A 25,217-nucleotide genomic window follows, 5' to 3' on the forward strand; every position below is an offset into this window, starting at 1 on the left:
TTTTTTGGAAAGGGAGAGATACGCTTCTGGAGTTCCAATATTCGAAATCAATCAAGGTTGGGCAGTCCAGTAATATCGGCGACTGATCATTTTTGGACGACGATGCGCTGAGCTGGGCTCTTACCTCCCTCCACCTTTCTCTCTCCCAATATTCTACAAAATAAATCTGCATGAACAGGGCTCCTTATGGAATCTAGAGAGGTGGATTAGGTTCGTCCGACGAAATCAATTAACTACAGCAACGGTTTGAACGTTTAACAGACGATGATCAACTTCATGTTAGTTATACTTCTCACCTATAATTTATAAGCAACTTTAAGAAGAATTTATTTGTATAATACAAAGTCGGTATAATGGCGGACAGTATATGACTGTGATTAGACGAGGCATCCAGATAGCGCTGCGCTTTCCCGTAAGGACAATAATTTATCAGAGCCAACGTGATGAAAGAGACAAGCATGCGACTGGGCCCGCCCCCATTGAAGAATTGGAACGAAGGTCTTTCATAGTTTCAGGGTTTAAGCGGAATCAGTTTATTTCTGAATTGGGAAACACCCGGATAATCGAAAAGTCGCCTCGTTCAATATTAAAAGATCTTCAAGATGATGATTTGGGAATTGTGATTCAACTTTTATGATCTTTACTTGCTCGGATAAACATGGCACCCCATCACGGGAATGCGGGGTAGGGTGCGACTGAGGTGACAGAAAAGAGTGCTCGACGTGTTCACTTTTGGGGCTTTTGGCTTGGAGCGTCCATTGATGAGATGGGGAAGATGGAGAAGATAGGATGAGTAGGCTTACGTATGACTTAGGCACCTTCGCTCCATTATTTTCTTTTCCATCTTTTCTTTCTATTTTTCAATGGCGGATGCACGAGGGGCCTGCACTGAAATTTCGAGACTTAAGGAATGCAGCAAAAGCGTCTGAGCACTGAGCAGTGGGAAAACAGGCACTTCGTCGTTTTCTTTTTCTTCTTCCCTCACGGAGTTTCTCAGTTCCATGATGATTGCCCTGTCTACTTTCACACACGAGGGCTTCAACTGTAGACTCCCACTTCCAAGATCCGAAACGAAAAGCATCCGAATTCATCTTTAAACTGAAGGTTAACGAATGAGAGAGGTTGTGTTTGACTGTTGACCGGTGCTTTCTAGAAGAGAGTGGAGGGCAGGGCCGCATGGGTGGCTCTGAAATCGAAGAGAAGTGGTCCAGAGGCTGGAATGGTCTAGGGGGAAGCCCCATCTTCCCCGTCTATCTTATACTCGTGATGTCCGCATGTTACAATGATCGGTCAATTGGAGTAGTACCCCCCCCCCCCACGTGCGTCACTGGTCCGAGGTGTTCGCTACCCCGGGGACGTGGCGCCCATGACCTCTGAGCCGTGGAATCATCGTATCTATTATATCATGTGACATGTCCCACCGCGACACCTCTCAGTTCGTGTGTTCGGAATCATGTTAATTTAAAAAAATAATATTAGTATTGAATTTATCTCTAAGCTGATTAAGCCAGACCAATCACCTTTCTGCTTCCGTTTTAATAAAAGCTGCTGTACAAGATACAATTCAAATCAAAACCCTAAACCCTAAGTATAGAGAATTGTCCCATAATTGAGAGACGGTCCGTCTCCTACAATCATGCACCGGCGACGAGACGAGACGAGACAATTTGAGTTTCACAGAATCAACCACTCAGATCATGACACGCGCCCCTCGGTGTTCGCCGATATTTCATTATCTGATGCAGTTTCAGACGTGAAAGCATGTCAAACTTGGAAAGGACCGGCCCTGATTGACAGCGCTGAAACTGAAGGTTCATCCTCAAGTAGATGCGGGCAAGGTCTTATCGGTCGCTTTTCCAGTAGTCTCCACGTAATAAGTTCGGACCCTTGCCACCGCAGAGCTGTCGGAGGAAGGAGTCCCCTGGTTGGCGACCTGAGACTGAAAACGGAAAGATGCAGACCATGGGAGCTGAACCGGGTCCACCACTAGCAGACGTGGTTCTTTGTATTTAGCAGCTTCGTTCCATTAAGCAATCGAGATGTTCAAAATGAGTACATGTGGTTAGCCTTTATACCCTCTTGGTCGTTTTAATAAAGAATGAGATACCAGTACAAGAATACGGGCAATGGGAAATGATAAACTACATGGATCTATCTGAGTTGAAGTTTTAGAAATCATCAAAATCTGATGAATGAAACTTCGATCAGATATTTTGCAATGTTTCCACAAAGACTACGGTAAAGAAGCTACTAACCAGTATTTGGCTTGTGATGTTCTTCAAGAACCTGTTCGAGGTACAGAGAAGCAGAGCCTTTTCAGTGAACAAATTTTTGTATTCAACTCAGAAACTTCTTTTTCTAAAAAATCTTTCTCCATTAACAGCATCAGCTGCTCTTCGTTTTCCTTGCACACTTCATCAAGAAATTTTTTTCATCGTGCTTAAGATATTCGATGACGGATCTTCAATCGAATCGATTTGAGTAATTATCTGAAAGATCAAGCGCTTGAGACGGAGGTAGGAGAAAACCCATCCTGGCAGCAAGTTCCTGGGCCCTCTTTACAGCTTCGATATTTGGTATTGAAAGGCTGGTGTTGCTGAAGGTATTGGCTGGAGGATTCATGTATGCTGCAACCCCAACAAAGATCTCTTTTTAAAAAATTCCTGTTGCATTGTAAAATTTTCTTAGCTTTTGCTACGACTAGAGTCAAACTTCCGCTTTGCCAGCAGATAGTGAGAACGATATTCCTGTTTTGTTTTTTCTCACGATGAACACAAATTCCTCCGGGACTGACCTCCGTTTAGGGTGTAATCTATTCCAACAGCACCACCGTCCAGAAACAATAAAAAGAACTGCTCAAGCTGCTGCTAGCTGGCGTACCTGCTTATAGAGGTCTCCTTGGTCATTATAGATCAAACTACTGTTGAAAACATAGAGCACATGGAGCTTACTTATCCAGCTGTTGGCCGAATGCAAATTGCTGGGCATCGGCTCCATTGAAAGGAGGAGGTTTGTCTCAACTCAGGTTAAATTTTTTATATTAAATCTCTGGTTTGATTGCATGGTAAAATATTTGGTCAGTTTTTTTAGTCGAATATTGTGACAGTTGTCTTGTTAGTTGATTATATGGTCAATTTTGTGGTCAAACTTTGGTTGATTCTATAGTTTAATTTTTTTATTCTACCATTAATATTTCTTATATGTTATGCACTTTGGTCATGGATATTCTTGCATATATCTCCCTCTTCTTGGTGTAGAAACTAATGAGTTTCATATCAATTAATTTGGTGTTGCCTAACGTCTAGTTTGAGTCAAGTCAAATTTGTTTATTCTTCACCCAAGTGATGAATTTTGAGCTAATAGTATAAATTAAACCGAGGTGCTAGATTTAGGATCCCATGTTGAGAGTAATTAACAAACTAGTTTAGGGTGAAGAGAGAAAAAGGAGATGCTAGAGCAAAAGAAGAAGGAGAGGATGAGAGGTCGGCCAAGAGATTGAGAGTGAGAGAAGGAAGGGAGGATTAGGGTTACGTGACGTGCCTAATCCTCGCCTTCAATGTATATTTATAATAATGAGAAGAACTACAATTACATAGTTACCTTTTACCCAAAGAAGGGTGAGAATGGGAAAAAAATCAAGAGAAAATTACATCGTGCCACTATACCACATCTTATCTTCTAACATGAAGCTATCACATAAAAGTAACACAATATTTTTAGGTGGTTCAAAATCCTTTTGTGGATTGCTAGTTCATCCCCTAAGATATTTTGGTACTATGAGGTTCTATTAAGCTTGGGTTGCCTACAACATAGAAAACAATCACCTATAAGGACAACTATAATACTACTTACACGGGAACTTATGTAACGCAATTGACCACAACAATCTACTTACAATAGTACACTGCTACACAAGCCTAGATCCAAATATGGATATTTAGGAACTTTCTAGGCACTTAGACCCATAAAAAGGATTTCTAGTAAACTCACTAGGCTACAGTAGCCTATACCCACATGGGGATTATCAATAGCTCACTAGACGGACCAGCCTAAACCCATAAGAGGGATTTTCATCACCTCCTTGACTACAAAAGGTCCATGGTTTACATAGTATCAAACACAACTTTCAAACTTCTATTCTTCAGCCACAACAAACAAACTTGGGGTGAAGACAATCCTCCCTACTAAAGGATTAACCTTATTTACAAGGATTACTTGCTTTGAATATAAGCCAACGTAAATCACACCTCAATAGGCTGATTTAAAATCCAAACACAAACAAATAGGTACACCAATTCTAAGTACTTACTTAATGTAATTAGCAACTTAAAATAATTCTTAATGACTTGATTTGAAATTATATGTTGCTCATAATAGTTTTAAAAATTTTGATTTGAAAATGTAAACAACTCAAAATAGTCTTTAATGACTTGATCCGTAAATAATTTTTCAATGAAAATTTGGGATTGGCCTTCAAATAGGGGAATGCACACAAAACAACTCATTGTAATAATTGGTTTCAAAGTATAGACCATGGGTATAAATATGAACTTTAGTAAATGATTTTAAAGTCTACCACCACTAGTTCACTTTACTTGACCAAGTAACATTAACATATCTCAAAGTTTATGCATTAAAATAATTGGATTTGAAATCTTATCTCCAAATTTCAAAACTTTTAAGAATCTTTTCAAATGCCCTCATAGTAACATGTATTAATATGATTTGAAAATAGAAAAGGTTGTAAATCTGATTTCAAGGGAAAGTCAATCACACAACTACTCATAATGCATTGATTGAATCAAATATGATCCTAAAATCATTTGGCTCAAGTCCAACAAACTGTGATTGAAGTATTCAATAAAGATTTAAAATGAACAAACATTGAAATAGTTAGTTCAATAAAGAAACCTATCAAATTTGGCTTCCTTTCAAGCTTTGGAGGATGAAAAAACTTTTTAAATCATGTGTGGGGTCTTGGGAGGCTTGGTTTTTCCCATGATAAGGATAATAGTTCTTTTGGGGTGAGTTTGGGTTAAATAGATAGTACTCCAACGTTCAAAAAGCTAACTCTTAGAGTTAGAAGATTATGTTTTTGTCACCTAGAAAAAATGAGTCAAAATAGGTCCAAATATTCTTTTAAAATATACATTAAATTCTATTTTAACTTTTGAACATAACGGTAGGTCACTCACCAATTTTGAAGACCTACATCTCCCAAATATTGGCTTTGAGATTAGCAAAAATGTACTTTACACAAACAAAATTTTACTACACTACAAGCACATCTCCTAGAATCATGCATGCCACCCTCTTTTAAAATTCTTTCTAGATCTTGCATGACTTATTCCTCATAGAGAAACTATCATACCAATCTAGAAAACATCACATCTAGCCATTGGCAGGTTCAAACACCCAAATCTGTAACATCAACCAACTCAAGATAAGGTTTCAATTGAGTGACTGCAATCAACATAAGCTCTTCTCACTGATTCTTCATCTCAGAGTACTAGTTTTGTTTGTTCATAGTTGACATGATTCAATGTACAAGCATAAGCTTTATCTTAATGAAGTTCTTGGTCAAATCTCCTCTTGATCTAATGTGTCTATCTCTCACAATATTTCAGATAACTTTTGCAAGCTTTTTCGTTAAAAAAAGGTGTTTTCAAGGTATCCCACACTTTGTTGTATTTAACCACATTAGTCATAAGTAGATATGATTCCTGATATGCTTAACCATCCAGTGGTTGATTTCTTCATCATCTTTAATACTTTGCTCACCAGTATCAAGTTCTAGTGTCAAATGACAAGATAAGCCTTTAAGGGCCTTTTTTTTATTATAGAAATCTACCAAGTACTTATAACTCCCACTAAGATTGATTGTAGTAATTTCAGATCTCATATTTGAATTTAAAATTTGAGGCACTTGTAAGGTCTAGTGAGAAATAAATCTAGAGGGGGAGGAGGAAGGCGGTGAATCGGTTTGTTAACCTTTAGTGCTAATTTTAACTCCTTTGTCTTAATCTTCATGTGTTCATATTTATCCTTCTAATTAATTCAAAATTCAAGGGCAATCTTACTATTTATGCTTATCCACAATGATCAAAGTACAAGTGAAAGCAATCTTATATGAAGTACACACAAGAATTTTAGGTGTTTCACAATCTTTCAACGGATTGATAGTCCACCCGTAGATGTTTTTAGCACCTTGAGCCTCCACTAAGCTTGGGTCGCTCTACAACATCTACAACAAATATTAACTCATTTTGCTTAATCTTTATGTGTGTGTATTTATCCTTTTAATTGATTCAAAGTGCAAGGACAATATCACGATTTATGCTTATTTACAATAATCAAAGTACAAGCAAAATCAATCATATATATAGTGCAAGATAGGAATTTTATATGGTTCACAATCTTTATGCTGATTGATAGTCCACCACCAAGATGTTTTTAGCACCTTGAGGTTCCACTAAGTTTGGGTTACCCTATAACAATTACAACAAATTCTCCTTTAAAGGCCATTACAATGCTGTCCACACATAGACTTATCCAACTCAGTTGACCACACCAACAAGTTTACAATAACACACTCTTAGTTAGATTTACAATAGCTAATTAGGTATACTAGCCTAAACCTACAAATGGATTTTTTAGTAGCTCAATAGGTTGCATAAACCTTGACCCATGCAAAGATTTTCAACACCGCCTACTTACATAAGGTCCTATGGTTCATACAACAACAAATCTAATTTACAAACCCTTACTCAACCACTACATCTTCTCTCAAATTCTTTTGTTAAAACGTTCCTGCTTATTCAAGGCTTGAGCCAAATTACAAGGATTACTTGCTTACATTGTAGCCTAACATAAATTATCTCTCAATAGGCTGATTTGACGATCCAAACACAAACAAATAAATACACCAGTCCTAAGTAGCTACCCATGTAATCAACAACTTAAAATAGTCCTTAATAACTTGATTTGAAAATATAGGTACCTTTAAGATAATCCTTAATGAACTCCAACACTACATTAGGTTGATGAATTCCAAATGAAAAATTCTAACCTTAGTAGAGTTTTCTCCTAGTATAGTTTGAGAGTAGATTTCGAAGCCCTTGCACGGCAGTGAGCAGCACTGGCCCGGTGTGGCAGCGAGATAATGATAAGAAGTCCTTCTCTAGCAATCACTCTCCGAGAAAGAAATCTTGACCCTTTTCTGTGTGAAAAGAGCCTCGGTTTCTGTTTTTAGAGAACGAAGCTTCATTCCACTGTCGAGTCCATCTACTTTTTACTCTTTTTCACTTGCTTCTTACACCATTTTCTTCCCCACACTTAGGGTGGCAGTTTGAACTTTGAAGACCTCTTCGGTTCTTCCAATCAGAGCAAACAGAAACACATCGTCCAGCTATGTTGCTTCTCCTGTTACGTTTTGTTTAACGTTTTCCGAAACCATAAGAAATCGATCGTTGGCCACTTGGAGACTATATTGGTATGTATATTTTTCTCCAAAGCTTTCCATTCAAAACGAATTAGTAGGTGACAACTACGTCAATGGATTGGAAATCTATTTGCCACTTGGAATCCATGAAAGCTTTTTTATTCTTTCCCACAGAGCGGATCTTACAACATTAGTTCTTTTAGAATGAAGAGGAGCTCCCCCCCCTTTCTATGGAATTATCACACAGCTGCCCACCTAGAAGAGCAGCTCGCTCTGTAGAGCTCTGTACAGAAATAAGCATGCCGCCCGCCTGCTAGCCAGGCAAATGGAATTGATCTTCCGATCAACTGTCTACCCAGTCAAGTGAAAAAAACAATCCAGACACTGGACGGCCGTCTCCCAAGACTTATTTTATAAGTATTACAGGTCAAAGAAGAAAACACATCAGACGTCCGAGTATTGCTATTATAAAAGTAGAATCTTCTTCTCCGCAGAAGACTCACAGCACACATTGCTCCTCCATTCTTTGGCTAAAACAGAAACCAAAGCAGTCATGGTAGAAAACCAGAAGGTATGTACATGGAAAAAAGGGAGAAATGGAGCTTCTCTTCTCCTTGCTAACATTATTACTCACGAATATTCGTCAATGTAGGAGGAGATAGGCCAATCGAGATTGGTGAGCAATGGGTGCGTCAACTTCCGCGGGCAGATTGCGGACAAAGACAAGACCGGTGGATGGAAGGGCTCGCCCTTCATTATAGGCATGAACGAGGGCCATCTAATTCTCTTTCTTAGAGCCGTAGTCTTGCTTATTTGATCAAACTAACTTCAATCACGTATCTAAAATCATCTTCCTCTCTAAAATTATAGTGAACGAGGTCGCGGAAAGGTTGGCCTTCTATGCCATTGCAGTGAACATGGTCCCCTACTTGGTCTTAGAAATGCACCAAAGGCTTCCCAACGCAGTCACCCATGCCACTGATTGGATTGGAGCAGCATTCGTTCTGACACTACTTGGAGCCTTCCTCGCTGATGCTTATTTGGGTCGCTTCAACACCATTATCATCTTTTCCTGCATCTATGCTGTAGTGAGCACCCGAGCCCGCTCTCAAGCCTGCCCTTAGGAGTAGATGAACCAAAATACTTTGCTTTGGCTGAATGCAAGCCCTTCTTTGTTTTTGCAGGGAATGATTCTCCTAACCCTCACAGCCTCTATAGACAGCTTCCGTCCCCCACCATGCAAGAATAAGATATGCCAACCAGCATCTGATAAGCAGACGGCTTTCTTATACTGTGCCTTGGCTTTGATTGCTTTAGGAACAGGTGGGATCAAGCCATGCGTATCGTCTTTCGGAGCAGACCAGTTCGATGAGGCCGATAAAAAGGAAGCACAGAAGAAATATTCATTCTTCAACTGGTTCTTCTTCGCCATCAACATGGGCGTTCTCGTTGGTATCACTGTAATGGTGCACATACAAGTGAAGAAAGGATGGGGGTGGGGATTTGGGGTCCCCACTGTAGCCATGATAGCTTCTATCCTAATTCTAGCGGCAGGGATCCCATTTTATCGGTACCAGAAGCCGATGGGGAGCGCATTCACTCGGTTTGTGCAGGTTTTGGTAGCGTCAGTAAGAAACCATTTGAACGGCGTTGAATTGGGGAATGAAGCAGATCTTTACGAGGTGAAGACTAAGGAGTCTGACATATTTGGTGCGAGAAAGCTTTCTCACACCAAACAGTACAGGTGCATTTATTCAATACAAAATTTTGATTAGGAAGTATGTTCAAGACATTATGCAGTAGGAATAGTACAAGTATTAAATCAAAATTTACTTTTTCCCTCCCAAATATGAATTTTCAGGTTCTTGGACAAAGCTGCTGTGGTGGGAGATCACATAGGGGATACAAAAAATCGATGGAGGCTGAGCACCGTAACCCAGGTTGAAGAATTCAAATCCTTCGTTCGTGTTCTTCCCGTTTGGGTGTCCACCATCGCCTTATCCATCTCCTTTGCCCAGCTCTCCACCTTCTTCATAAGCCAAGCCATACTCATGGACCGCACAATCGGCAACTTCACCATCCCATCGGGTTCGGTCCCTGTCTTCGCCGCCATCAACGCCTTAATACTAATCCCTATTTACGAAGGTCTCATCGTCCCCGTCCTACGACGCTACACAGGCCACCGCCGTGGGATCACGTCCTTACAACGCATGGGCGTGGGCCTTTTCGTGTCCATCTTCGCACTTATCTCAGCCGCCGTAGTCGAGAAACAACGCCGCGACAGCGACAACCCCTTGGGCATGAGCGTTTTCTGGTTGCTACCTCAGTACTTCCTCATAGGCAGTGCAGAGGTGTTCACATACGTGGGTCAACTCGAGTTCTTCTACGACGAGGCAACCGATGGGACGCGCAGCATTAGCAGCGCCATGTTTCTCAGCGAGATAGGCATCGGAAGTTGGCTAAGTACGGTCTTGGTGAAGATCATAGAGAGAACGACGGGAAGGGAAGACAAGGGTTGGTTACAGAACAATCTTAACCAAAGTCGGCTCGACTATTTCTACTGGTTGCTGGCGGGGATTAATGCTGTTAATTTCATCGTATATGTTTTGGTTGCTTGGTTTTATAAGGGTAGAGATGGAGCCAGCGCAAGTGTGAGGGATGAAGTCATGGTCGATGATTTCCGTAGTGAGGAAGATGGTGCTCAAGAGCTCGTAGCCTGAGTAAACTTTTACGTCCGCCAATCTTTAAGAGTAAAGAGATCTTGTGTGTTGATAAACTGATGGAAATCGGAATAAAATTAGAGATGAATAAATTCTTTTATGTATTTGCTTTAATTTCTACCTTTACCAATGAAAATATTGTTCTGAAGTATTGGTTTTAAATTCCATTTTTTCTGGAGTTGGCCTCTTCCCTGCCGCTGTTAATGTACAAATTGCTGATCGAGATGACCAGGTGATCAATTCATTGATTGTGTAGATGGAAGAATGGTAAACATGATGCAGCAACTGATCCCGAAGTTAATAGAGACAAAATAAGGGAATTAGAACATCCAAATGAAGGTACTACTTGCCTCTGAAGATTGAAGGGATATCGTTGAAATAGGTTATAGTGAACCTGCAACACCAGCTATAGAAGCCAATTTATCTTACGCACAAAAAAGTAGGTTCAAAGAATCAAAAATCTCCAAAATGCAAAAAAAAAAAGGTACACTCAGGATCCTTAAGAGCCGATTACTTGGAAATATAGTTATCTCTTGATTTTCCAAAAAAAACAACATTCAGTTGTATTATCAAGTACCGAAGCTGAATACATAGCATGTGAAAATTGTTTTGCTCAACTTCTTTGGATGAAAATACAATTAGATGACTTATTGAACCCTTCGATGCAACACGGGTATCTACGATGCCCTCCCAAGGGGTTATGGATCACATGGTGCCAAAAACAAGTTTATGTACAAAGATGGTTTCAGAGACAATTCAGTGACCTAAGGGGATTTTGCTATAGAGACATTTTACCTTCGAAACCATAAAGAAACAATTAAAATACCTAACGTGGCAACTGGCTGCGTTTATAACAATCAAGGGCTATTCAATAGCCTAGAGAAAGGAATTTTAAATATATGTCAAAAAATTAGCAAATATATTTTAAGTAAGATAAATTTAAATCTATGTCTCAAAATAAATATATATAAATTGGTAAAAAGGAAAAAAAACAAATGAGTGACTATTTTAAATGAAATGTTAATGAAAAATAAATAAATTTATTATACAATTACCAAAAATAATAATATAAATTAGTTTTAAGTAAATCCTTATAATTTATATTATTGAAATGTAGATTTATCAATAAAATATGTAAAAATTAAATAAGTTATAAAATTAAAATTCGTAAACCAAACATGAATAACAAATTTAAATAAATTAAAATACGCTTTAATAATTAAATAAAATGAATTAATAGTGAATTTATATTTTTTTGAATTTTACCATTCCTCTCTCAGCATTGAGTAGGGCAAGAAGACGAGGAGGGAGGGTTGGGATCAGGAGCCTTCAAGTGGTCAGGAAACATAAGAAATTGGAGTTTTCGCTAGCGAAATTGTAGACTTGTTGTCCACAAAGATCGTCACCTTCTTGATGATGGTTAAACTCCTTCATGAGTTTCTAAGCCAAATGGCTTGACACATTGCAAGAGTTGCTGCAACATATCTTGTTTTTCATTTTTTTTTCATATATAAGGCATATTCATAATGGCTCTTTGTAAATCCATTCTTCTGGAATCATGCATTAATTCTCGTATTCCATGCTCGCAAACCTTGCTTTAAATCGTATAAAGCTTTTTTTAACCAATAGATCTTGTTCTCTTCTCCTTTTTTTAATGTAACCTAGAGGTTGTTCTATGTATATATAAATACCCATTGAGAATTGTTGATTTAACATCCATTTGGTGAATTTTCCACCAGTTTTGAGTTGCAAGTGCAATGAGTAGTCTCATTGTATCTACTTTGGAAAGTGGAGTAAATACTTTTTCATAATCAACTCCTAGGTATCGTTTGTACCCTTTTACCACCAATTTTTTTATTGTGAGAATCTTACATGTTGAGTTTTTAAATATTTTAATAAGATAATTTCTAGCTTAAAAATCATTGGGAGAAGGGTGGAGAAAAAAACATTACTTACTAAATTTATCAAAATAAAATTCACCTAATTATATAAAATTAAGTTTTGAGATGAACTTTTCAGATATTTTTCAGAATTTGCCTTATATAACATCTTAGCAGTGTTTACTAGCATGATGATATAAAAAAGGGTCATATATGAAAATATGATATTTAAATAAGGCCAAACTATTAAATTATAGTCCCACATGGATTAGTGAATACAAAGATTTTAGGTTTATTAGTTGATAAGAAGTTTCATAATTTGGCTTGTTATATTTGGATAGGCCTTGAATATAATTTCACATAGTATCAAAGTAGGTACTCGTACATGGACCTTTTCCCCAAAATATCAATGTATAAGAACCACGAAAAAGGGCCAGCATATGAAAGAAATATTAAAGAATAGTCCTACTTGGATTATTCAGTACAAGATCTTGGATGGGCCTTCGACCCAACTTCACACGAACAAGTGAAATTCAAGTGTCTTTCCTCCATAACCCTATTTTAAGTTGATTTCCTACACATTTGACTAATTGTTTTAAATGAAGAAACCAATAGGAAACATGAGACATAGTGAGCAGATCGATTTCATTGCTGAAACTAGTGATTTTAGTAAAAATATTGTTCCTACACATTTGACTAATTGTTTTAAATGAAGAAACCAACAGGAAACATGAGACATAGTGAGCAGATCGATTTCATTGCTGAAACTAGTGATTTTAGTAAAAATATTGTTCCTCATAAATTTGAAACCTTGAAATAAGATAGTCAATTAATCATTATGGCTTTAGTTTGGAAAATATCAGAAAATGAACATTTTTATGAAGGTACTTCAATAAGGACATGATATTAAAACACTATTTAAGATTGAAAATTTTAATAAACTAAACATTTTTAATAAAGTATTTATCAAAATTTTAAAAATACACAACTTTGACGATTAACATCCTAGATGGGAAGCCCAACACATCATGTCGACGTTGACTACCATATTGCCCTGTGACGCCACATCAACTACCACGTCACCAACAAATGTAACATCTACATGTCATCGGCATGCCACGTCAACTCTATTTCTTTTTCTCTCTTTTCCTTTCATCTTGATTTAAGCTCTTTTTTAATTTAAAAATTATTTTGTAAAAAATTATTTAGGTTTTAAAAATAATTAAACCTAAAATATTTTTTTAAAATTATAAAAAAACTTAAATCAATAATAAAAAGAAAAAGGGGAGAAAAAAATAAGGCTGATGTGGCATGTTGGTGTTATGGTAGCCTACGTGGTGGATGATGTGACGTGCTAGTGACGTGGTACATGTTACCTTTGATTGGCAACATAGCAGTTGATGTCACGTTGGACTTTCGAGCTGGGTTGTTTATGGGTCAAAGTCGGGTATTTTAAAATTAAGTTTTCAAGTTGGTTATTTTGGTAAATATTTTATTAAAAGTAATTAAATTAATAAAATTCCCCATGAAACATCGAAAGGGCTGGTCAAGATCGGAATCTCGGTCTAATTATGAACGGTTTCCATTATCAAGGTACAACTGCTGGAGGGCAGGGTGCAGGCCGGACAACCAGTCAATCTTAGTGTCCAGTTCTTGAAGATAATGCGTGATTACCATACTCTTCCACATGCAACCCATTTTACACTAACGATAAGACTTCTCGAACCAACAAGCTATTTGAGTAAACTTCCTTTGAAAACACACACACACAGCTAGCACGATCATGAGCTGCAGCGTGACAAGCACAGAATTATACCTGGAAAATTCCCGAGCGATCCAGTTTGAATGAGAGAAGGAAAACAAATCGTCATCTGCTTGATTAGATTTAGACGAGAGTTGCTTTAAAACGATCAACTTAGAACTTGAATTCGCCATGAAAGCATCCAAGCAGACAGAAACAGAATAATTCTGTGCTGGAGTGGACGAAGCGGGCCCAACGAAGGGGTTGAGCAGGCGTGGGAATAATCGTGGCAAGTGTCTTCCAGTGGTAGGCAAGAAGATGATCACTTTGAAAAGAAGCTACGCTGAGGAATCTACTTTGTGGCATGAAAAGATCTTTGGGCATCTCCCGCGTCCCTCTCCTAGATTCCATTACCATCTTCTCAGTAGTCACTCTGCAACGTTTGAGTGGACAAACACTTGCCTTGAGGTGGCAAGATGTATATACCTTCTGAAGGGGTCCGCTGTTCAATAAGTCAAGCCCAGTGCGTTGAAGCTGAGGTATCTTGTGGAGCCTCTGGACTGACGGGTCTCAGAGAATTGGGCACATCAAATTTGATGGATCGATCGTGCATCTGTTGACCGGCAATATGATAGATCCTTTCCCAAACCAAGTCGGCAAGCTGTTGCCTTGCTTTCTCATCCTCCACTAATTGGTTACTGGGATTTTGTAGGACTCCAGTTCTATCATCTATATCATTAAGTCTATGTAAACTAAGCCTATATAAACCACTTTGAGGTTCAGACGTGACGTTATGGGCATCTGTATCCAATTTGTCTAAAATCCGAAACATAACAGTTGCTTCCCACCAAATTGCCCTTTGGTTCCTGGGAAGAAATTAAATGAACTATTTTTGTGATCTCTCTCTTGTGGTTAAAGTCGATGCATAAATGCATGAAAAGATATCAACGAAGAACAGCCTAAGTTGAAAAGATAACAAGAACAAATGAATGCATGACGAGTAGCTTGGCCATTATTGAGCAGCCTGATCTTTTTATCTTTGAATCTTCCCCTTGCATGATGATCGGCAATAAGTAGGAGAAGATCTTGAACAAGGTGGGAGAAAAGGGGCTTTATTAATGAGAGTCAGAGATTAGTCCATCTCATGCTCACGAAGACGAAAGGGTAAACAGTGCAGACATGTAATAGCGAGAATGAGTCTTGCTACTTCACTCAAACAATGTCTCCAAGAGCTGAGATGGGTGGAATTAGTTGAGATGTTACTGGTTGATCGATCTTCTTTTCCAGTCAAAGAAACAAAAAGATGCAAATCAATTATCTTCGCCTTTGAGTAAAGAAGGATATGAAGTGCACGCAGCCTACAAATGAAAATGTCATTTCTAAATGATCGGAGGTAGGTGAAGACGGTCAAGCTGAAGTGGGGTACCTCCTCCTTGACGCTTCTCATGGTGGAATCCTCTTTATTGGTGAAAAAGCCATCTCGGAATCAGTCAGTCAGTGCGTTCATCCACCAACATGTATGTCCCCAGAAATGAGCCAACTCGCTAAAAGATAGTTCGTTTACCTCAAATCTAAACCACCCGAATTTAGCTGAAACAGGGATCTCCATCATTGTCGTTTAACTCCTTCCCTTACAGTGCCTGAAAAAATGGCCACTAGCTTAGTTGTTTAACCAGAACAAAGAAGTTTCTAGCTGAAAAGATTCATGTCTAATCGATTCCATGCAGCGGGGACCGACAAAACGTCCTTGGGAGTTGGTAAAAGTCTATAATGAAGAAGCTTACGTTTATCACATGCACTGTTTTCTTCACTGTCTTGGTGGATTGGCTGATTCGGATGTATCAGGAAGTTCAGCTTCCATGGAGCTTTCAGAGGAAATGTTAACGAACTGAACCAAATTGGCTCCGTGCTGGGACTTAAACAAATGAGTGATCCTCTCCTCGACAAGCTTCTGCCTGCAGCTGTGATCATTGTCCCGTCAATTCGACTGATGTACACGTTAGAGGCCATGATCGACATGCAAGTATGTGGTCATCAAACGGTGAGGCCAGGATCGAACCCGGTTGCTAAAGGCACCATGGTGCTGCTCAGTGTGCTACAAGGGGAGGTGGTACTGGAAAGTCTGAGCTATGGTACGCTCGTTTGGAGCGATGTCAATGTGATGTGACTTCCAGGTGAAGCATATGCCTCTTTGTGGCCTGTGACACAGACGCTGCACGCTCAAGTTCTGTGTTGTTTGGTCGAGTGTAGCTCGGTTATCTTCATTTCATTGTCTTCTTCACTTGCAGCCTTCTGAAAGGATTTTCATTTTCAGTCACGTAAGAATAGTTTATTACAGTCATATGAGTATTTGGGAAAGATTTTCTATTTTCTATTTTGGTCGTTTAGGGTCTGTTTAGAACCCCATGAAAAATAATAGAAAAGAAAATAAGAATTTGACGATTATTATTCATAAAAATAATTCGTGAAAACAAAAAATTGATCATTATTTCATTTTCACTAACTATTTTTTGGAAATAATAATAATCAAATTCTTTTTTTTCATTTATTTTCTTTTCTTTTCTAGGGGTTCGAGACAACTCCTTCAAGGCTGATGCTTTTCAAGTGGGATTTTGCCAAAAAGGACTAGGCAATTGGAGCAGGGTAATTATTTCAAGTTGGAACTCTATATATGAGGCGTCCCAAGGCTCATATTCATATTCCTTGGTATTTTCTCAAACCAAAGAGCTTAGTTTGGATCAGGATAACTAGGAGGAGGACCACTTTAGAAAAGTCACTTGGGGTAACTTTTTTTTTATAGTATTTCGTAAATATTCGTGGAAGCCCTAGATTGTGATATATAATTGTATCTTATCTGAATCTCATCTAATGAAAAGGCTACATTTATAGAAACATGAATATGGACTAAATTTCTTTAAAAATTATATGTAAATGCTATAAAGAAAAACAATTTCTCATTCTTTCAACTAATTGCCTTAAAAAATATAGCAAGAAAGAAAGTAAGTGTGCCACTATATAAAATATCATTTTAGTAATATTGCTATTTTACCAATCCTCTTCTTCCATTTTCTTTTAAATCCCCCTGTGTGATCCGTAGACTACGAATATTGCTTATTTCTATTTCTATTGATTTCTAAATCAATCAACTTTTGCTTCTCTTTGAAGGGTTTAATTGCACATATAAAACAAAGAATCACAAAATTAAGGCATCTTTACGAAGAGGGTTAATTTAAAAAGAAAAAGAAAATATTCTTATTTTATCCTACTAATTAAGACAAACATAATGGAGACTTCAAAATAATATTGTAAAAAAAAAAAGAAAAAAAGACGTCGCCACTAGTCATGATAACTTTGAAGAAAAAAATAAAGAAAAGCCTCAAATTTCAAAATTTACATGATTCAGTCGGGTATCTGGTCCATGAGATAAGATTTGATAGATTTCGTTTTCATGTACTCTTGAGTTCTGCGAGATTATTCTATTACATCAATTCTTTTTCATAGACCTTTACCTAAAAACCCTGTACAATTCAACAAGAAAATTTTCATGAATGTCAAACTTAAAGATTAAAAAACAAAATATTCTTCTTAAACCTTTAAAAAGTATAATGAAATATGAAGAGACACTAACACACAAACAAGTAAATGTTAATAAAGAAAAAAAAGTGCATTTTTTTGTTTTGCAATTTGTTATAGCCAAGTTAGGAAGCCTTTTATCCGACTAATAAACCAAAGATCTTTATTTGCATGGATTTATGTGACACTATTCTCTAGTACTTTCGAATTCCTCACCTCACCCAAGACAAAAAGATTTTAGTACAACCCATCACATTGGCTCTCCCACCCTACACATACATACTATGGTAGTACCAAATGAATCCAAAATCAATAAGATCATGTGAATATAATTTCAAAAAAAAATGCCCTCTTAATCTTTGAGTGGTAGACCTAAATGCAACTTATATAGTATTAGAGTATGTACATTTAGTCTTCCATACAAATCCAAGATTAAATGTATCAAAGATGAATTACTTTGGGAAGATGCCTCTTAGATCTAATTTTCCAAATGCCAACAATTGATAGTGGAATCACAATACCCATAATACAGTACGAACCGAGGAGATTCCTCACCACCCCTTTGGGACCATTCTGGATGAAAGCTCAGCAACCACCTTGTCTGAGTGTTTGATCATCTGTGAGCTTCGGCCGCCCTTGGGTGCTCTCTGGAGCAGTATTTCATCATTATATACGAGAAAGCTAGTGTGCATGGGATGAACACCTGAAGACAGGAGTCGAATAATACCTGCATTTGACGAATTTGCCTTCTTCGAAGCTAGTCTTTTTGCTGTTGGAATCTTATTTCCAAATTGACAGACCACTGTTGTTCGTAGTGATATTGCGTATTTCTGAATTAGAACGAATCGTCCGGTTGCTGGTGTTGGATACTGAGATTTGACCGACAACAATTTCTTCGAGTCGTGATAAAAGCCTGACATGGGAGATTCGAACTGTAACTGAAATGGCTGGAGATGTTTGGAGTAACGAAGATTGGTAGCTGAAAAGAGGTGGGAGATTTTTTAAATTTAAATAACATTGTGCTTTTTGAAAAGATGAGGATCAAGAAGAATTTGCATTTATAAATGAGTGAAAGAACTATCATTCCTGGGTGGGCAGCGGGATTGTGTTATCGTCAAAGGAAAAGAATTTGTTTGAATTTTTTTACTGCACTCAATCAACGGAAATAATTCCTGTCTTCGTTATGTTTCTCTCAAATTCATTCGCGAAATTATGAGCAAGGGCGTTAGTTCAACTCGATAAGGATTCAGGAACATATTTAATGCAAAATGGAATCGTTGTTTTCCCTGTTCTGGAAAATCGTGGTAATTGCTATCACCTGATTTTCAAAAGGGAAGGATTACCTCTCAAAAGCCAAAAAAAAAAAAAAGCACGCGTGCAAATCGCACAGTTCCCTGTTTACAGCAATCAAGACCAAACAAGGATCTTCTTTCAAAACGAAGCGATTCATTTATGTCTGGAAAAAGAAATATGCCATACCCAAAAGAAGAGACCAGTCGGAAGAAAAAAGTAAAAAATAGATCAAGATCAGAAGAAGAAACGAGCCCTTAATTATTAGAATTAAATCATGGGAAAGACGAACCACGGTGGCCGCATTGTCACCTGCAAAGCTGTAGAGCAAACGACGAAAGCCGTTATTTGGAGTTGCTGCCTTGCCTGGTTATCCTTCTGTCTTGACACCCAGAAAGTGCGACCGTGAACCGTTCGACTTGATTCTCTACCTCAGAAACGGCCGGAGACCGATTTCCAACCGGCCGGGTCAGAGCGAGTCCACTTTAGAAAGCAAAACTGGCCACTGACAGCCCATTAGCCACGGGGAAAGGGCTTATTCTCAGTGGCGAATTTGTGATTCCTCCGTGCAGTGGGCAGGCCTTCGAATAAGATGATGACGGTCTCAATGGAGCGGACAAGATGTCTCTTAAAGCGGAAAAGAGATGCACCAAGGCACAAACCCGAGGAACGCCCCCAACGAAGCTGAAAGATCGTCGAAAATCGATATTTTAATTCATTAATTTTTTTCCAAACTGCTGAATCTGTAGATGCATTTCAGAGTATAAATAGCAGGGTTCTGTGAATATCCATGATGTAAAGGGCAAGGAAGTGTCATTGGTTTTAAAAAGAAGGGGGAGATGCAGATAAAGTAGAATGATCTAATAAAGGTTTGCAGAACTCGGTGCTCGACTGAGAGACTGATAAAAACGATAAGAAAAAGAAGGGAGAAGGTTGCGTTTGGGAAGACGAAAAGAAGAACAATTTTTTGTAAAAAGAAAGAAAAAAGAAAGGGGAGACTGAGGAGAGAGGAGAGAGAGACCACTGGAGTCAGTCAGGGACGCAAGTGGGATTCTGATCCTCGTCCTTGAGCTACCGTAACACATATCATTGTCTAACAACAGTCATCGACCGACCCTTTTGATTCGATTTATCTTCTGCCACGAGCTAATGAGTATATATACTGTAAGCGTATTTCTCAAAGCAGCTCCACAGTGCAAACTACTGAGAAATTTTTTATTAAGAAAAAGGCAAGTGTAAGCAGACGAAGCCCCCAGCACACTGGGGTTTCACTTTCAGTTTCAGGTAGGTATCTCTTTACGGAACCTTTCTAGATCTATTAGCTTATACCTAGTTGGCAACATATTAACATCGGAACTCCTGCTCAAACTCGAAACAATGCCAGTTAAGTATAACAAGTCAAATTCTAGATTTTCCCAGTTCTGTTTGTTAGCTCATGAACTAATTCGTTAGTATAATTTTTTTAATGAAAATACCCTTTACTCTAATTGTTCTCGTTAATTTCTTCTTTAGTTGATTGATAGTTACTCTTATTTACTTTAAACTTCAAAGATGATCAATCGTAATTCTCTCAACATCTAATATTGTTATTTGTCAATGGAACAAATCAAGTAAAACTCAAACATGCCACCTAATTGCACTTTACGTCTACTAACCCCACATTTCATTGAGGTGGGTCGAAGCGTATGTGGTACTACAGACTCGTTATGACCCACAAGCCAGTTGTAGAACTGAGTCCACACTTAAACAGTAATCTTCCTTGCGAAACAAAGAAACGGAAAGGAAGAAGAAGCAAAAAGATGGAGATTCCTGGTGTTGGCAGAAAGACAACTGCGAACAGAGAGCGGGGCTGAGGCGGAGGGGGGACCGAGGAGGCAGAGGTGTTGTTGATAAAGGATGGGGACACATGGTGGACCACCTCCCCTCGTGCGCGCTATCTATCGATGGCGGCTTTGTCCTCGCGCCTCAATTATCATCATTAATATCATCCCGCCAAACATAAACCTCCGCACATTCTAGTGCGCTAAGCGCTGTCATGTCACCTCCTAAAGGGTGAGAAAGAAGCGAATGTGGGAGACAAGAATTTTTTTTTATTAATCTGAATAATAATCTAAACAGTTGCGATGTCCTGTGGTGGGTCCTTTTTCTCCCTATATGTATCCTCTGCTCGCTTCATTTCTTCCTCGTCTTTACCCTTTAATCCTCACTCAGCTTTCCTTAACTTCCTCCTCCTTTCCTCTCCTTCACTTCCCACCTTCCGGTACTGCTTTCTTCTTAGAATAGTCGGGGAGGTGGAAGATTTAAGTCTCTGATCCAATGGCCGAGCCTGGTTCGTCTAGTTTGTACAAAAGAATATGTGGCATGCCGGAGCGGGCCAAGCTGCACTTGGCCATGTTGGCCTTGCAGTTTGGTTACGCTGGGTTTCATGTCGTCTCCAGGGCGGCTCTTAATATGGGCATAAGCAAGCTGGTTTTTCCGGTTTATCGGAATATCATCGCTCTGCTTCTCCTTCTCCCGTTCGCCTACTTCTTGGAAAAGTGAGAACAGTTTTTGTTGCTAGCCTCTTCTTTTCCTTTCTTTTCGTCATCTCTATTTTGGCTCTTTCTTCTGACAAGCCTTTTTCTCTCTCTCTCTCTTTTGATAGGAAGGAAAGACCAGCGTTAAATCTCTCTTTCATTGTCCAGTTCTTCTTCCTGGCGCTTTGCGGGTAAGTGACATGAAAAAGAATGAGAGAGATTTTCTTTTCCCTTTTTCCTTTGATTAGTTTACCTATGGTTTTAGTTTTTGTTTTTGTGGTGCAGTATAACAGCGAATCAGGGATTCTATCTCTTGGGATTGGACAACACGTCCCCCACCTTTGCCTCTGCGATACAGAACTCAGTCCCAGCTATAACATTTCTTATGGCTGCAGCACTCAGGCAAGCCTCTTATGCCACTGCTCCAATTAATGTTAAGAAATGAAAACATGCAATATCATACGTTTCGATTCATTTAAGAACAAGAAAATGAACGGCTCGTCTTCTCGATCGTGTACGTTTTGCAGGATAGAACAAGTTCGCATTAAAAGGAAAGATGGCATAGCCAAGCTGCTGGGAACCTTTGCCTGTGTGGGCGGGGCAACGGTGATAACGCTTTATAAGGGTCCCACCATCTATGGCCGATCGACCCTTCATGGAACTTACTTCATGAATCAGCAACAAATGCCGATCCTAGGAGACGCGAGCGCAAAGAACTGGACTTTGGGATGCATCTACCTCATCGGCCACTGTTTGTCGTGGTCGGGTTGGCTGGTGTTGCAGGCACCCGTGTTGAAGAAATACCCCGCCAGGCTCTCCGTCACCTCATACACTTGCTTCTTCGGAGTCTTACAGTTTTTGGTTATCGCTGCCTTTGCCGAGAGGAATCTCAGCGCTTGGGCCTTTCACTCTGGAGGCGAAGTCTTCACCATCTTCTATGCGGTATAGTATTACAACCTCCCATTCATAACCACTTTTCTTGTCAATTACATATTCAATTAGGCCTCCATGGAGGAGAAGGTTAATTTCCTGATAGAATGATCTTTCTCCCAAAAGACCCTGTAGTTGGGGTTCTCGTGAGATTTCTCCTTTCCCATTCGCATGAAGGATCTTCGAGTCTTGTCAGGGAAGTCCCTTATGAAGCTGTGTATTTCCATGAAAGAGGAAGAACAAGTATTCTGTGAGTCCGGAGAACCCACAACCCTGGGGTTCTCCGGCACTTAGATGCCAGAAAGTTCACCGAGGGACATGTTTGTTAGGCATTCTTATGCATTAAAGAGAAATAGATGACAATTAGAACAGAAAAGGAAGAAAAAGACAAAGAGGAGTGAGAGAAGTGATGTGACCAAGAAATCTTCCATTGCAGGGATTCGTGGCTTCGGGTATCGCCTTTGCCGTTCAAATCTGGTGCATTGACAGGGGTGGCCCGGTCTTTGTTGCCGTTTACCAGCCGGTCCAAACTCTGGTTGTCGCTATAATGGCGTCCGTCGCTCTGGGAGAAGAATTCCACTTGGGAGGGTAAGTAATTTACTACGTTCAATATTCTTAATTTATTCCATTAAATTTCAGCCACCCATATTGAAAGTAATTTTATGTCTCGTTCCTCCTCTCCTGCAGGATCCTTGGAGCCATACTGATCGTAATCGGGCTGTACCTGGTATTATGGGGTAAGAGCGAAGAGAGGAAGCTGGCCAAGGACAACGTGGTGATCAGCTCCGCCTCCGCAGACCATGTACACAGTGGCATTGCCAAGTCGTCGCTGGCCGAACCACTGTTGCCTTCGTCATCGGAAAGCGTTTAAGCGCGAGGCTGATCGATAGTAACCTAATGATGGTGATTATTACTAGCAGGCTAGTGCTGGAAGAAAAAAAGTATAAGCGCGTTTGATCTTTGTGTGAGTGTATAGGATTAGGTTTTAGTGAGTTGATTTGAGTGCTCGAGTGGAGGAGGTAGCGGCCAACTCAAATGCTTTCCCCCCTTCTTCTCTCTCTAGACCTCTGCGTGTTTGTTTTATCAGAAAGCTTGGAAAAAAGAACAATGGAAAAAAACTCAAGGTGGATTTGTCTGCTTTTCGTACATTTCAAAAGAAAAGAAGAAGAAAAACAAAAAAAGTAAAAGAAAGATGATCATCAATTACCACTTCCTTAATCACTCGACTCTGATGCTTACTTTCTTTACCTTTTTGAGTGCCCCGTGATTCCCGGTTCTCTCTCTTTTGGAACTGACTGATATAAATTATACAAAGGAAGAATGAGGATTAAGGTCGTATGCAGAACGCAGAATCTATGATCTATTCTACCCTCAGTCTGCAATTTGAACGAACGATGAGAGTTGTTGTACCTTCAACAATTTCAGAGTAGAGTTCTGATGAGAAATCATTGGGAAGCTGAAAATAAGCTTCAATTCATGAAAACCAACTATTTCGGCGAAATTTCCTCTCCTAGGAACTGAACTGAAAGCTCATCTTTCTTTTGAGTTACTTTCAGGACAAGAACAACGACGACTCGACGACCGTCCAAAATGTTACAGCCAATGAACCAAACAGTACCAGAATGACTTTCGAATAAAAAATTCTAAAGGAGAATGACGATTGACCGAATGTAATCTTTACGTTTATCAGATATGACAGCCACATAATAATTGACGTGAGCCACTTTTTTACACAGGAAGAAAGATGATGCTGTAGTCGAGGTCCACTGCTCCACTGCCCCCGCCATGCTTCTTCAATGGAATTTATTTTCCTTGATTAAAAAAAGAAAAAAAACCAAGGAGATTCAAGAGAGACACGCATATACGCACGAAGGCGATCTTGCTGGCTCAATCCTGTGATTGGAAATGACATCTCATCATATCTTTCACCTCGTTAGTCGTTGCCTAATATTTAAACTAGTAAAAACAAAGTGAGCAAATCAATTGGGTCATACAAGTCACAAGGTATGGTTTTAAATAATCCATGAAAGCTAATCACAAAATGTGCACGTACACATAACACTTTTTGGCGGTGTAAATGTGTGAGATATCAGAGAGAAAGACTACAACCTCATAGGTAAAAGAGAAATTATACAAAAAAAAACTATTTTTATCTATGAAAATACAAAAAATAAGTTTGAGTAACAATCAACTACACAATGCAATTTTCACAATTTAAGTGGAATATAGTGATACAATTAGGGGTGGCATCGAGCTGAGTCGAGCCCGAACCTACCTATGTTCGAGCCGAGCTTGATTTAAATATTTCAAGCCGAGCTTCGAGCTGAACCTCATCTCGAGCCTAAAATTTTTATCGAGCTCGAACCCAAAAATTTTAACCAAGTTCGAGCCGAGCTCGAGCTCCAACATATATTTAAAACTTTTCAAAAAAATATATATAAAATAAATTATATATAAAATTATGCATATATTTTACATAAAATTGGGTATGACCTCTACATAAAATTGGGCATAACCTATATATATAATACATGTATAAGATTGGGTATGACCTCTACTTAAAATTGAGCATAATCTATGTATATAATACTTATATAAAATTCGGCATGACCTCTACTTAAAATTGGGCATAATCTATATACATAATAACTACAAAAACACTCCATAAAATTGTCTATACCTTCCATAAACACTTCATGAAATTGTTTATACACTCCATAAAATAGCCTAAACACTCCATACAATGCATAACATTATGAATAAACTCCATACAATAATCAAACATAACAAAATTAAATGAAATATCACTATCAATTTACAATCACCCAAATAAAAACTATAAATCATTTAAATAAAATCCTATTACTATTAGAGACTTACTAGAAAATTACAAGAAATATTTTAAATTTTTCTTAGGAAAGTTAAATGGACCTCTATTACCTTTTCTAAGGAAATAAATAATAAATAATAATTAATCTAATATATTATTATACTTATCGATAAATTTTTAATCAAGCAAAATGTCAAACACAAAATTGCTATGAAAATTGCCTCATGCTAAAAGGATTATATCATCAACTATCAACTACTTATTCAAAAAATTTCTATACAGTTTTCTACCATCTT

At 38.6% G+C, this 25,217-nt stretch overlaps 2 protein-coding genes across 2 annotated transcripts; both read left to right on the forward strand.

The window, feature by feature from the left end:
* Positions 1 to 7,994: 7,994 nt before the first annotated feature.
* Positions 7,995 to 10,161, forward strand: LOC137946868 (protein NRT1/ PTR FAMILY 8.1-like). Its single transcript, XM_068793153.1, has 5 exons — positions 7,995 to 8,012; positions 8,094 to 8,202; positions 8,312 to 8,529; positions 8,626 to 9,185; positions 9,303 to 10,161. The coding sequence occupies exons 1-5, from the start codon at positions 7,995 to 7,997 to the stop codon at positions 10,159 to 10,161; spliced, it is 1,764 nt and encodes a 587-aa protein (XP_068649254.1).
* A 10,684-nt stretch (positions 10,162 to 20,845) lies between these two features.
* LOC137946000 (protein WALLS ARE THIN 1-like) lies at positions 20,846 to 23,229 on the forward strand. The gene is made up of 6 exons (XM_068792136.1): positions 20,846 to 21,182; positions 21,290 to 21,352; positions 21,447 to 21,563; positions 21,689 to 22,103; positions 22,528 to 22,679; positions 22,779 to 23,229. The coding sequence occupies exons 1-6, from the start codon at positions 20,962 to 20,964 to the stop codon at positions 22,960 to 22,962; spliced, it is 1,152 nt and encodes a 383-aa protein (XP_068648237.1). The 5' UTR covers positions 20,846 to 20,961; the 3' UTR covers positions 22,963 to 23,229.
* The last annotated feature ends 1,988 nt before the right edge of the window (positions 23,230 to 25,217 follow it).

This window comes from Aristolochia californica, unplaced genomic scaffold (genome assembly GCF_029961685.1).
Source record: "Aristolochia californica isolate CCGP_79_NKW_82.1479 unplaced genomic scaffold, dmAriCali1.0.hap1 SCAF_12, whole genome shotgun sequence".
Taxonomy (NCBI): Eukaryota; Viridiplantae; Streptophyta; class Magnoliopsida; order Piperales; family Aristolochiaceae; genus Aristolochia; species Aristolochia californica.

Bases quoted from the DNA above. Each gene is read 5' to 3' on its own strand.
- LOC137946868 (XM_068793153.1), top strand. The intron at 8,203-8,311 runs GCATGAACGAGG...CTAAAATTATAG, and splicing joins GGGCTCGCCCTTCATTATAG to TGAACGAGGTCGCGGAAAGG. The intron at 8,530-8,625 runs GTGAGCACCCGA...TTGTTTTTGCAG, and splicing joins TTTCCTGCATCTATGCTGTA to GGAATGATTCTCCTAACCCT.
- LOC137946000 (XM_068792136.1), top strand. From the start codon at position 20,962: ATGGCCGAGCCTGGTTCGTCTAGTTTGTACAAAAGAATATGTGGCATG. The intron at 21,564-21,688 runs GCAAGCCTCTTA...TACGTTTTGCAG, and splicing joins CTTATGGCTGCAGCACTCAG to GATAGAACAAGTTCGCATTA. The intron at 22,680-22,778 runs GTAAGTAATTTA...CCTCTCCTGCAG, and splicing joins GAAGAATTCCACTTGGGAGG to GATCCTTGGAGCCATACTGA.